This window comes from Camelus ferus, chromosome 30 (genome assembly GCF_009834535.1).
Source record: "Camelus ferus isolate YT-003-E chromosome 30, BCGSAC_Cfer_1.0, whole genome shotgun sequence".
Lineage (NCBI taxonomy): Eukaryota > Metazoa > Chordata > Mammalia > Artiodactyla > Camelidae > Camelus > Camelus ferus.
In genome coordinates, this window is record NC_045725.1 from 4373510 (window position 1) to 4387438 (window position 13929).

The 13929-nt window shown below is 49.8% G+C and overlaps 1 protein-coding gene across 4 annotated transcripts in view; it reads right to left on the reverse strand.

The window, feature by feature from the left end:
- Positions 1–13929, reverse strand: part of CNDP1 (carnosine dipeptidase 1) — a 25047-nt gene extending 11118 nt beyond the window's left edge. Inside the window, exons 1-6 of one of the 4 annotated variants that reach the window (XM_032470456.1) lie at positions 13818–13929; positions 8261–8386; positions 5144–5293; positions 4258–4420; positions 3509–3597; positions 120–320 (exon numbers count right to left, since the gene is read on the reverse strand). In XM_032470456.1, coding sequence (XP_032326347.1) covers positions 120–320; positions 3509–3597; positions 4258–4420; positions 5144–5293; positions 8261–8386; positions 13818–13820 — 732 coding nt within the window. In that variant the 5' untranslated portion in view covers positions 13821–13929. Of the gene's footprint in view, positions 1–119; positions 321–3508; positions 3598–4257; positions 4421–5143; positions 5294–8260; positions 8387–10464; positions 10706–13373; positions 13527–13817 lie in introns of those variants that run through there. The other 3 variants (XM_032470458.1, XM_032470455.1, XM_032470457.1) reach the window with 3 other exon arrangements.

Sequence of the window (13929 nt, forward strand, 5' to 3'; positions counted from 1 at the left end):
CCGTGACGCCCTCGGCCCTGCACCCAGGTGGGCGTCTGCTCTCGGGAGAGCTCTCTCACCCCCAGTGAGACCCCAGCCCGGACCCTCACTCCACACGGAGGCTGTTTGCGAACACATACCTCCACGGAGAAGTAGCTGTTCCCTCGGGTGCCGTAAGTGAGCGCCGGCTTTGTCCGGCTGAGCCACAGGTTATCCGAAATCACGACATAGTCTACGCTGGAAAAGAACCCAGCCTTTTCTTTCTGGACAAGTTCCTCCAGGGCAAGGGAGCCGGCCTCTTCCATCCCTTCAATGACGAATTTGATGTTCACAGGGAGATCCTGGGTTAACAACGGAGCCAACCATTCCATCAAAAAAAGTGGACAACTTGCCCTTTGACCTTTGAAGATCCAGGATTAGGTTGTATGTAACATAAACACGTTAAATTATTACGTACACTCCCATCAGCTCTGTTTACAGTGAAGGAGTTTTAAGCAAGGTTGTGAAAGACAATTCAAGGTAATGGCAGTGACCCATCAATTTAATCAATTTAATGCTGATAAAGGATCTAGGGAGGGAATTCCTAAAGAAAAGCAGGGTCCACAGGACAGAGTTCCGTTCAGCCCCTGCAGAGGCCCTCTGCCCCTTTTCCCCAAAAGGAATTTTTCTAGAAAGGTTACTCAATTACAAATCTCTTTTCTGCCCTCATAATTCTGAGCATGATAAATGAGAACTCTTTTCCTTTGAAAGGCTGTCTAATGTTTAAGCCTCAGGATAATTTTTATTTCAAGTATCTGTTATTTTTCAGCTATGAGTTCAATCTGCCTTTTAACTTATTCAAAGGCTTTGATCTCGCAGCAAAATGGAACTGGAGTTTTTCTCTAGTTAATATTAGGGCACTGAATAGCTCCTTTAAAATTTTTACAATGTGCCTTTCCCCCGTTTGGTTTTGATCTTCTATCTTTATAATTTATAACTTCGTATCTTGTGAGCCACACGAAGAAGTGAGGTCGATGGCTTTTCCCGGAGCATGAGGCGTGTGAGGGGACGTGGGGGGGGGCCCTAAAAATGATTCTGTGCAGACAAGGCAGCACAAACATACTAATTAGTTCTAATGAGTGGGACTGACTTGCTCAGATTAGCAAAGGCAGGATGAGTGGAGGATTATGCACTAGAAGTGACCTTCCGGCATTCAGTTAGTTACAGGCATTTGGGGATAATGATTTGTTCAATGTATTCCTCGAATACATTTCTGTGTGTCTCAGGAAGTTAAGCTAAAGTTCTGAGATCGTAATATTTGAAAGCTCCTTATTAACATTTAACTAGAACACAATTGCTGAGAAGTAGTTGGAAAGCCTAAGAAGTTTCTGGCAAACCATGATGAACAAAAGACAAGCCGAGAGCTGCTCAGCATTGCAGGGGGATGGTGGGCGGGGGGGGGGGGCAGGCCTGGGTCTTGGTCTCTGCTCTGTCCCTCAACACCCAAGGGGCCCCAGGACCTGCCATTTCACCTCTTGGGAGCCCACCACTCTGTCTGTTCGAGATGCGTGTTAATATTTGATAATCCAGTGAGTCCACGTATGTTTAAGAGAGGATGGGAGGGCAGGAGGGAACAGGAAAGAAACCAGGGTTTATAAAGGGCCCAGGGCTCGCAGGCCCCCGAGGCCCCGAAGTTACTCATGTAACTTCGCCTGCTCCACTCAGCAGGCCTGGAGGGAGAAAGGATACTCCCAGCTCACAGATGGGGGTGTGAGGCCCGGGGAGATGAAATGATTTGTCTAAGAGCAGTGAATAGTTCTTATGTCTTGTTTGTGAGTATGGAAGCTTCAGAGTTGAAACTTGAAAAACAAAGCAGATTTTGACCTGTCTATAGGAACTTTCTTATAAATATCGCTTTTCTCTTCCTAAGAAAGGAGGACAGAAAACGAGAGAGACAGACAAGGAAGGAGTCAGTGAGGGAAGGAGGGAGGAAGGAGAAAGAAAGAGAAGAGAGAGAGTCAAGGAGAGAGAGACCAAGGCCGAGGGCTTATTTAGGGGAGCCCCATGGACCAGAGGACGACTCTGCAGTGGTCAACACGGCCCGGCCAGAAGCACGCCCTGACTCATTGGGCTTGTCTTCCTCAGAGAGATAAAGCAGTTAAGTGGAGAGCAGTCAAACCCCTCTTCTGCTTGCATCTCAGAAGATTAAGTCAGCAAAGAGAAGACCTTAACATCTGATGAAATTGCTTCCATTAGCCTCCCCCCCAAAAAACAACAACAACAACAGCAAAAACCCAGGACTTGCTGGATCAACAGGGTCTCGGAGAAGCACCGTCGGAGATCTAAGCCCGGGGCAGAGCTGGGCCGCCCCACGTGGCCTCGTGTTTCTCCTGCGGGGACAGCAGACTGGCCCCCACTCTACAGTCGTTCCTGAGCAGGCTAGATGGGGACCAGCACAGCCGACCCAACCTCCTAGTCCTCTGTCCTGGAAGGGGAGCCGCTGCGGACCAGGGGTGTGGATGGCGGGTGAGGGTTTGCTCTGTGGCTGCTGGGACTCCCCTTTCTGTCCACAAACCCAACAAATTTCCAGTGTCCCAAAGTGCTTACTTCAGTTCAGCCATGTGAGTAAGACGAGGGAAAGGCAGGCAGGCAGGCTGCACATTTGTAAGGTTACCCCACAAACACCCCAGGTCACAGGGTTCCATGGAGCCCAGACGGGGACGGGCCGCGTTTCCTTCTTGGGATGTCCCAGCGCCCGCAGAGCCAGCACGAGCCTCCTTCTCACTGTAATACCGCAGTGAGCGGCGTTTACATTCGCTGCATCTGAACGTCTGGGTAAAACACCAATCCTGTGACTTAAACAGTGCTGACGTCAGCCTTCCCCTTCCAAACTGCACTTTGAGGAACATTTGACAATGGACACCCCTAAGCTGGGTCTCAGCAAAAGAGAAGCTCTGGCTCAAAGGGCCCTGAGGGAACTTCTAGACCATCGAGGCCATCTCAGGGGGCCCCAGGAGACCCCAGGGCAATGGAGCAGGTCCAGTGTGAGCTCAGGAACAGGACCAACATCCTCCAGGCCAGGACCATGGAGACCTGACCTTCCAGCCCCAGGACCCCTCCCTGTGCACCACCATCACCATCACCACCATCACCACCATCACCATCATCACCACCGTCATCACCACCATCATCACCATCATCACCATCACCACCATCATCTCCATCATCATCACCACCATCACCACCATCATCACCATTGTCATCACCATCATCACCATCACCACCATCATCTCCATCATCATCACCACCATCACCACCATCATCACCATTGTCATCACCATCATCACCATCACCACCATCATCTCCATCATCATCACCACCATCACCACCATCATCACCATCACCATCATCACAACCATCATCGTCATCTCCATCACCACCATCATCACCATCACCATCATCACAACCATCATCGTCATCACCGTCATCACCACCATCACCACCACCATCACCGTTATCATCTTTGTTCCGAAGCACAGCTGGCACCCACCTCGTCCAGGGCTCTGAATGTGCTCACGGCATTGATCCACGCTAAAACAGGGCCTTTGTTGTCTGTCGTTCCTCGGCCATAAAGTTTTCCTTTAAAAATGGGGGAAGAATTTTTCAGAAAAGTCTGCCAAGGAGCATAACTCAAAAACAGGTAGTTTTATGGGGAATCATTTAAATGGTGCTATTTTTCCAGGCACAAATCTTGCTCTGAAATCACAAAGTATTATTTATTATGTACAGAGCGCCAGCAGCTAGTCAGATGAGCTAGTTTGAAATGTACAGATCCATCTGGCCTTCATAGTAATCAGCTATTTTATCCAAGTTCATTGAAAAAGATTGGAGGATCTGTTGTGGAATGTCCTATCACATAGCCTCACACTTTGAGATTTTACAATTAGCAGAAGAATGAAAAAAGGGTATGTGTGTCTCCATTAACCTTTCTTCTTCTTGTCTTTATAAAATATAATTACATTTGGTGTTTTTTAAAAAGGCAAATGTGTGACCTACACAACTGTTTTCCTTGAAACCCAAGAGCTCCCACCCTGGGGACTTAATTCACCCAGGGGCACAAAGGTTCATAGTTTCTTTCACAAATGAAAGAAAACTAGCTTAATTGAATAGACCACGAGGACAGCGTGTTCCTAACAGCAACAGTTAAGACTTGGGTCCAGGGTGGAGGCACGTCTCAAATTCGGAAGCCTGGAGGGCAGAACTTCACCCACAGAGGAACCAGCACGAGGTGTCACTGACCGTCCACTTCCGTCAGCGTGTAAGGGTCCGTGAGCCACCCGTCTTCCCGTCTGGCTGGCTGCACGTCCAAGTGGCCGTAGAAGCACACAGTGGGTTTCTTGGGATCGTTCCCCAGTTCAGCCAGGATGATGGGAGGTACTGGGAGGGTCTGACCGTCAGGCAGCTGCAGAAGGAAAACGGATTACATTAAAACCAAAAAAATCCATTTAGCTCTTCCAGAAAATCCAAAGCCATGACATTGGGGTCTGTTTCTATCCCTGGGTCCTTGGAGAACCCACATAACTTTTCTGATCATCACTTTCTCCAGCTCTAAAATGGGTCCCATGAGAGATTTTCAATTGGACAACTAGAAATGAAGTACTTCCTTAGATACACACGGACAAGGAGTGGACTTAATTGAACGTGCTCCTCAGTACGACTCACAGCCAACTAGCTTCAACAGGTGGACACAGTCCTGGAAAACGCAGACTATTCCGACTTGTCAGCCCTCAGCAGGCAAAGCCAGGAGGTTGGACTAAAGATCCACTTGCTCCCGAGGGACAGCAATAAGCCTGGACGCTGGTGAGGGGCTGGGTCCGCTGAGAAGAAGGCATTTGAATTTAAGGGAAAGGGCCATTTGGGAGAAATCTGAAGCACGTGGGAGGATGTGACTAGCACAGGTGGGGGGGATTCACGAAGCACCCCGCTCCCCCCAGCCCCGACGCGATTAAGAAGTCAACGCTACAGTCTCCTTTGGGATGGAGAGGAATTTGTCACCCTTGCTGGGAAGCAGGATTACAGGGGCATTTTGGCCAAGCATCAGGGCAACCTCCTGTCTCGCCACCACGCAGGGAAGCGCGGTCCAAGCCCAGGGAGTGCGGCCCGGAGGCGGGAGGGGCCGGCAGACCTGCTGAGAGCTCGTGTCCACGGAGTCCACGCTGGCTCCCAGGCGCCACAGCTGGTCCGCAGCCAGGGCCACCATCCTGAGGAGCTCCCGTCGGAAGTGGGGCACCGGCTGAACTGAGTCGCTCTCAATTGCCACCCACTCCTTAAGTGTCTGGGAGGAGAGGCGGCAAGGTGGTTAGCACGGTGTGGGGGTATCCGCATCCACCCTGGTGGGGGCACACCTCACCATGTCACCAGCACCCTTTGTTGGACACGGAGACTGAGGTGGCAAACGTGACATTCCGAGTACTTGGCGGACGAGCTGGAGGTGTCATCAAGAGCCCAGAGGCCAAGGACTCTGGTTAGTGAAGGACAGGGTGGGACAGCTGGTGGAAGGCTGCCCCCTGAAACCTGGGGCTGTGGCCCTCGACCCCACCAGGCTCACACAGAAGGGCCCGTCCCGACCACCCTCTCTGGTTTCTGAGACCTGAGAGCAAGCTGGCCACCCCCCGGGGCCCTAGCTTCCCACAAGTGCCCTTGCAGGTCACTCTGACTCAAGCCCAAGGTGGCCTCAGCCGGCTGCAGGCCCCCCCAGGCGCCCTGTGCATTTCCATTTTGTGGTCCGCCCCCCTCACTGCACCTGCGGGATCCAGGAGGCAGTGCAACCCCGGGCTTAAACTCAGGGCTGGGCAGGCAGACTGAGTTCTTAGTCTGGTTACATTACAGGTTGGTGACTCTGAGTATGTCCCTCGAGTCTCTCAGCCTCAGGCTTCTCAGCTGTACAAGGAGAGTGACGGCCCCCAGCCGCAGACGCTGGTGAGTGATGCTGAGGCCCGGCAGCAGATGTGTATTTTGGTCTTTCGCCCCAGCTCTTGGCCGGAGCTCCTAAAATGTTTATAATTTCCTAAGCGATAAGGTGCTCAGAGCATCTCATGTCCTAACATTTGGTCTCTGACCCCAGTTCCTGACACAGAGTTCCAGATGCCCTTGGCGTTTCCTGGGTGAAAGGAGAGGGTTTCTGTTCCAGCGAGGGAACCTGGATGGGCTCCCTAGGGGGGCTCGTCACCAGAGAGACCAAGCCATCATTAGAAGCGGGAACTTTCAGTCCCAGCCCCCAGCCTCCGGGGAGGGGAGACGGACTAGAGGTTGAGTTAAGAATGGCTGAGGCCTCCGCACCTCATACTGGGTTGCGGGAGCCTCTGGGCTGGTGAGGCCCCCCGGGGCTGGGCCGGGAGAGTGGGCACCCCCACCCCCAGGACAGAAGCTCCTGCCTCGGGCAAATGGACGTAAGCATCTCCCTGAGTTCCGCGAGCTGTTCTGGCAGATGAACCTGAGCAGGGCTTACGAGAGCCCCTGATTTGCAGCTGAGGTGGGCAGAAGTGTGGGCGGCCTGGGGACCCGCTGCTTGTGGTTGGGTCTGCAGTCGGCGTGGGGTGAGGGTGCGGCTGACTCCAGGGAGACAGAGTCAGAAGGGAGTCAGAACGCAGAATGCCCAGGCGGGGTCCACAGGGAGCCGGAGAACTGCTCGTTGTGCGGAAAACCCACACCCCTGGTCATAGGAGCCAGCGGAGCCGCAGAGGAGGCACGGCTTCCCTCCGTGAGGGTGGGATGAGAGGAAGTGCAGGAGGTCCAGCCCGGGGCCTCGCCCTGGCGGGTGTCTGATAAAGGCCAGCGAATATGGAACGATGAGTAGTAATCTTCCCAGCCTGGGGCCCTCCTTAGCCGCTTGGATAGGGATCGCCATAGTTTTTATTAAAAAACACACGTGTCACCTCGGACTCTACTTCCAGCTGAGTCTGATTCCTGTCCTGGTTGTAGCACTTTGATTTTGATTATAAAGAAGTGTAAAGGGGGAGGGTGTAGCTCAGTGGCAGAGCGCATGCCTAGCATGCACAAGGTCCTGGAGTCAATCCCCAGTCCCTCCAGTAAATAAATAAATTATTTAATTTATTTAGTTAATAAATAAATAAATAAATTACTTCCCCCCCCAAAAAATTTTAAAAGACAATACAAAAAAATTGTATTTAACCTTAAGGAGTCTTGTGTTTTTACATTTTTTAAACTAGAATTTATAGGGTGAATGCTGCCAAGTTATCACTAAATTTGATGGATTGGGTGGATCTGAGCAAGCTGCAGAGAGGAAGGTTTTGGCTGGGAGGCCCAGACCGGCACAAGCTCCCATCACACACTTTTTCTCTCCCCCCTACAAACTGCAACCTACCTGGCAGCCCCAGCCAGGTTTCGAAAGCCCACGAGGCATTTACATCAAGTCAGCATCCCCCATGAGGAAGGATCCCATGAAGGTCCACCTTAGGAACAGCAGCCTGAACTTTGTGCTTCTGCACGAACCACGGGGCTTTCACGCCTACTTGCGCGGCATTCCTAATATCGGTCAGTTGATCCAAGAAACATACACTGAACACACATCCTGTGCCGGACACGGTGTGGAGGACTGGAGGTCCAGAGTCAGTGGGACCTTAGGGAGGTCCTGGGCGGTGATGGCCAACGGATGGAGGAGAGGGACCTACCAGTTGAGGCGGCAGGTAGAACACTCCCCACTCCTTTCTGCCCCCACCCCCCAAATGCCCAGACTGCGTGCAGATCACACGTGGTGAGTAAGGATGAAGAAGCAGAGAAGCATACAGGAGGTGAAGGACATATTGCACACAGGCTACAAAATGAGCAGCGTTGATACCGGACTTGGCGGAACTCTGGACCTGAAGCGCGCGGCAGCAGGTGGAACCACTCCGGATGTAACGGGAGGCTGTGTCTCAGCCAGGTCTGCAGGTGGAGAGAGCCCCCGCCAGGGCCCCTCTGAATGGGAGGCTGGGCCATGTGATGGTGGGTCCAGAGCAAAGGTGAGCTCAGCGGAGCTGGTTGGTCATCGCTAAACAGGCATGCCTACACCAACTGTGCCAGGCCTGCCCTCCTTAGGAGGACTGGCCGGGAGGGATCGCTTACCTAAACCTAACCGATCCTTACTATTTTAATTCAACGAGGAGTCACAGGCGTTTACATGGAATTAAGTTGTCAGGCAAAAAAAAAAAAAAAAAAAAAAACCCACATCTCCCAGAAAATAACCATCCTCCCAGGTTCCCGAAGAGCCACCCAAGTGTTCTGTGTGTGTGGAGTCTCTTACCTGCACAAACTCGTCCTGATGGAGATCGATGTACCGGAAGACCCTCTCCAACAGCCCGGTGGGCGGCGAGGACGGTGCGAACATGCCTCCGTCCAGCAGCAGCAGGAAAGCAAGCAGAGATGACGCCTGTTGGCGGGCGACAAGGGCAACTTAAAATAAGGATCAGGTTCTGGACTTTCAACCCTTCAAATAGTTCAAGAAAGTTAATGTTATCCAACACAGCTGCTGCCAGGCTTTTGAACTAAAATAACACAAAGTAGTAGAATGAGAAATATATTCTTTCCCTCTATCTTTACCCAAACACTTCATCTGCAATGCTGAAGAACATTAATAAGACAGAAACCAAGTTAACAAGCTTGCCTTTGAACAAAGTTCTGCAGGTTTTTCCTGTGACACAATCTCTCCTATAAAGCGAAGTCGGCGCCCTGCACCAGGTGTTAATGAGTTGGGGGTTCTTTTTAGGTGATGAGAATGCACTAGGGTTGACTGTGGCCGTGACTGCGATTCAACTAAAAATCATTGAATTGCACACTTCTGGTGGGTGGATTGTAAAGGAAAGTGAATTGTACTGCAGTTCAGTTGTTATAAAAAATAACCATCAGAAACATAAGCACTCGTCCAACAATATAAACATACCACTAAGTGTGAGAAAGGTCCATAAAGGAAGCTAAGTTGTGGGTAAAAGCAGGGTCCACGTGAGCCATGCTCTTTCGTGGATGGATGAAGCACAGCGTCCAGCAGGTGGCGCCTGTGAGCTGTTCAGCATCTCCCTCGGCCTCCTCCACTGCTTCCAAGCTCGGCTTGGGACAGGAGTGAGGCGGGATCCAGCTGAGCTGGGTCTGGCAGAGCCGAGAGCTGGGGACCGAGTGAACCAGGGGGAAATGTCCCCAGCAGACCCATGGCGGCAGGACAGTGAGGCTCTTGGAAGTGGAACAGGTTATTTGCAGCCGATCCATCTAAATTAATATTTGAACTGTATTTTAATTCATTCAGTTTCCATTAAAAATTATTTGGTGCTCTTCTCCACTGAGATTAAAAAAAGAAACTTTGAAGAAGAAAAGGAAGCCACAGGAGAGAAAGGAGAACAGTGACTGTGAGGACAGAGAGTAATTGGGGTTTCGGGAACTCCCTTCCTGGGGCGGGGATCCTGAGGACAGAGCTTCCTTCGGGGTTGTTTCTGGAGCTGTGGCCCTGACCACAGGGCCTGCACCACCGCACCTCTCAGCCCCGGGGCCCTTCCTGCCCATCTCCCTTCCTATCTGCAGATGGAGCACTGTTGTCCACACTGTTAGGCCCGCAGAGACCGACTGTGGGCGCTAATCCTGCCTTTAAGACCTCGGGTGGGACCCCTGGGCTGCATCTGAGTCTCCAGTGTTCCTCACCTTTCTATCTTCTTGTGTTACAGTCACGCTCGACCTGAACGAATCACTCAGCAAAACCTCGGGGATTTAGAAAGGGTGTTTGTGGCTTGGCCTTCCCAGGAGGAGCAGTTGCTGGAGGAGGCAGGGTGAAGATGAGGGTCAGGGGCAGAGCCGGGAGCCTGGGTCTTATTGTCTTCTTGGCGGGGCAGGTGGCCCAGCCCTGGGACCTCACGCAGGAAACCCTGCTTGCTCCAAAGGCTCCTGTTCATTCCAGAGGCTTGTTCTTAGGTCGGGGACAGAAGTTCCAGGTGCCCCTGTGCTGAGTCTTATTCAAATACTTTAAGACTTCTCAAAGCCACGTCCCCACCTCTGTGGTGGGACCATCCCCCACTCTGTCATCTGAGCTTCGCTTCCTCAAAGCCTCGCCCCCACAGGACGCAGGTCCTACTCACTGTCCCCTCCCCTCTCTCCCAGCTCCAGCCGACGATGGGGGGAAGTTCCATGGTCTGTGTGCTTAGCTGACAGCAGCCCTGAAGTCCCCAGGGGCTGCCTTAACCAGTGACACTTCTGTCTCCTGTCACAAAAACAGCAGGCACCTCAAACGGAGGCTGGGATGGGTGAGCTGTTGCTAAAACCACTCCTGCCCCGTTTGCTGTTGCTAGTCTCTGAGGTTGCATGGAATAAAGAAGAGAAAACAAAAGCGTTCTCACCTCCCACCTGACGCAGCCTGAGGGTGGCCGAGGGTGGCTGCCCTGTGCACACAGGGCCCATCAGCCACACCCTCTTCCGCTTGTAAGAACCTTGAGTGTGGGGGCCAACCTGGATGCCAGGAGTTCTACTTACCAAGTCACCCAGAGCCCCGTGCGACTGCTTTACGGAGGTCGCTCTGCCCGTGTCTGCTTTGATGAATTTTATAATACAGGAAAAATGCTCTATTAGGCCAATAGTTGATCTCACCATGAAAGGATTAAAAGTAAAAATCTCAAATCAAGAAACAGGCTTTTCTGGATGGTGTTAATTCCCCTGCAAGCGCTGAACTCAGCCAAGTGAATTTCCTGCAGAGATGAGCGAAGTGGGGCTGAGTCCCTGGAGGGCCAGCCGGTGAGGGCGTGGCTCTCAGAGGGGAGCCTGGATACACTCCAGGGTGAAGAAAGCCGTTTCAAGGCGCGGCATTCCCGAGAAAGTCCCAGGGACTGCTGGGTTCTCCACCCTCCTCGAGTCTCTCTTAATTAGGTCTTTGATTACTTAAGAAAACTGAGTCTTCTCAATATTAAAAGAACCAAAGTCTTTTTACAGCTGTAACTTTCTGCACATGCCTTTGAAATCTTTTAATTGTCACTCTGGTTATAGAGCTAAGTATTTTTGCAAACTTCTCAAAGTCAGATTTCAAATAAAGTCTTTCTGACCTGGAACCAATTTTGTGGTATTTCCAGAGGGCCCCGGAACATATCAAAGATTTGCTCCCTCTCCTTATACAAATAGTGCTATGGAAAGTAATTAGGCTTATTTCATGTGTTAAATTACATGAGGCATTGCCAAAGCAGTGATGTTTAACCTTTCTGTAGGTCACATTTGTATGTGTATATGTTACTAGTAAGTATTTCAAAAGTTGCATAAAATTCCTAGAAACCTGTCAAAGTCCTTATTGTCCATGTAATCCATAACTCTGATTTTTACCTTAAAAATTTTTTTAAAGTTGTATGCCTCAGAAATAACCAAATTTCCTTTTCAACTGAGTCATTTTTATGCATGTCCTTTATTTATTTGGTGGGGGGAGGTAATTAGGTTTATTTGTTTATTTATTCTTAGGGGAGGCACTGGGGATTGAACCCAGGACCTCATGCACGCTAAACATGTGCTCTAACCACTTGAGCTATACCCTCCCCTCCTCAACTGGGTCATTTTTAAAAATGAGCTCTCACCATATCTTTAATCATGGCTATTAAATGTCTTTTGTCATTCACAAAATATTATTGCTTTATTCTGATTCTTCTCTGAAAACATTTATAATCAGCCGCAGACAAGAATGCTCCATACTGACATCATTTGGACAATTTTTAGACCATGCCACTGGACTGAGGATTTCTAAAACTAATGAACATGCTGGTGGTTTCACAGAACTTCTAACCCAAGATTAAGCAAAACAAAAATCATTAAATGAGACTGAGTGAAATGATGAGAATGATTATCATTCTTAGGAGTTTTTGTTAGAAATACTATCGATTCTTTAATGTTGTATTTCTAGATTTAAGGGACTCTTTTTCTCCCTTAAGCTATCTGTAACTTACAGTAATCTGACAAATTGTATCTTTGTCAACAGAACTGAACATTTATGTTTTTCTCCTTCCTACCTCCAGAATTTATAAACTCTAATTGACTGCTCTTATTTTCATGACAATTTAATTCATACACACACACACGTTTAAGTTAAAGAAGAATCTATTCTCCATATAACAGGAGAAAATTAAAAACACTGGTTTATTACCAAGGCCTTCACTGAAATGCCATGTTTGAAAATGATGTGCAAAGAATCCATGTGGCCAGAAGTATTAAGGAACTAAAATTGACCTTATTGTACCCTGAAAAAAACAGACTGGTGCCTTGCTTACAGAGTTCCCACCTTACAGGTGAGTATGGAAGGGCACTTTCTGGCAGACCCAGGAATCTTTAGATACACTGGGGGCCTCAGAAAAGAGGAATTCACCCAAATCTTAGGTACTGCAGGTGAAGTCTGATGGCGAGTGTTTGGCTTGGCTTCCTAGCCTTGAGAAGCTTTTACAAGTCAATCTGAGATTCTTTGTTGAAAGTTCCAGTAAAGCACACTTAAGAGCCTAGATGATCAATCCATACTCTGGCTGCATGTACGTAAATAATCAGGCCAAGTGTAATAAGACTAGACTTATAAACAAATTGGTCTTACTGTGATTATATTTGATAGTGATTGTAGACAGAAAATTATGTTTCAGTAAAAAACTGTAGCGCATCCATTATCAGATCCAAACCCTATTCACTGTCTTTGAGGTTTTGTTATCCACCTGCAAATTGGATTGGATCCTGAATTCTTCTAGTTTCCTCTAATATCGGTCTATAACTCTCTAAACTAACATTTCCAATTATCTCCTACCCTTCTACCTTGGAGGCACCAGGAGAACTAAAAGCGTCCTTTTCCCGAAGCCCTACAAACTGAAGCTGCATCACTTGCTATAAACTTCAGAGAAACCACCAGGGTGGAGCACGTCTGGACCACTCTCTGGCAGTCTGCTGGGTGGGCCACTCAGAAAATTCACCAGGACACCCAACGCCATCACCAGAGTCATTCAAGCTAAAACCAGAAAATCTGTCAGAACTGCCCTCACTCCACCATCTGAGTCCTCTGGACTCAAAATGGAATTGTAGTTTGTTCTAATCATTAACCTTTCTTTTTGTTTCCGTAGAAACGCTTCCTATTAAATGCCTCACTGCTTGCACCACAGGGAGCCCTAAGTGAGACACAGGTAGAGTTGTCGTTGCTTAGGGACAGGGCAGGGTAAGGCAATAGGGGAGTAACCGCTAAGGGGCACGGGGCTTCTTTCCGAGGAGATGAAAATATCCTAAAATACACTATGGTGATCGCCACATATTTCTGCGAATACTAAAAAATCACTGAATTACATGCTTTAAAAATGCAAATTCCTCAAAACCATTCACACCAATGTTCTGGGAAGGGGGAGGAGCGGAGTTCAGAGTTTAGTGAGAAAGGCAACAAGTTGTACCTGGATGTGCAGAGTTCTCCACACCACCCTCTGGGTGGTACCTTACGTTCAGCAGCTAGAAGCTCTGCTCAGATAAGAACGTTGCTTTTCATGGGAAGAGAAAGCGAGCACGGCGAAGTGTGCTGTTGAACGTCTGGTTCACGCCGTCTGCCGGGGCCTTGCGTCCACACCCCAGACCCCAGCGCTCACTGAGCGGAAATGCGTCCCAGGCACGTAGGACGCGCTGGGAAAGAACGCTGTTTCATTATCTGCTGGAACGTGCAGCCGCCCAAAGCGGACTGATAAGGTACTTTCAAATGCCACATGGCTCGGGCTGAGACGGGGAGCCTCTGAGAACACTTCTAAGCACGGGCAGGGACCTGCTCTGTTCACCTGGTCCACCAGCGCGGCACGGAAGGCCGTGCTCTGCTCCCCTAGACTCTGGACGGCCGAGGGTCTACTCACCATCCTTCCTAGTTTGGGATCCACTGGGCTGCAGTTCTGGGGCCTCCAGCAACTTCCCTGGACCTCAAAGGAAAGTGGAAGAGGCTGTCTCACCGAGGCCCTCGGCTAGTCA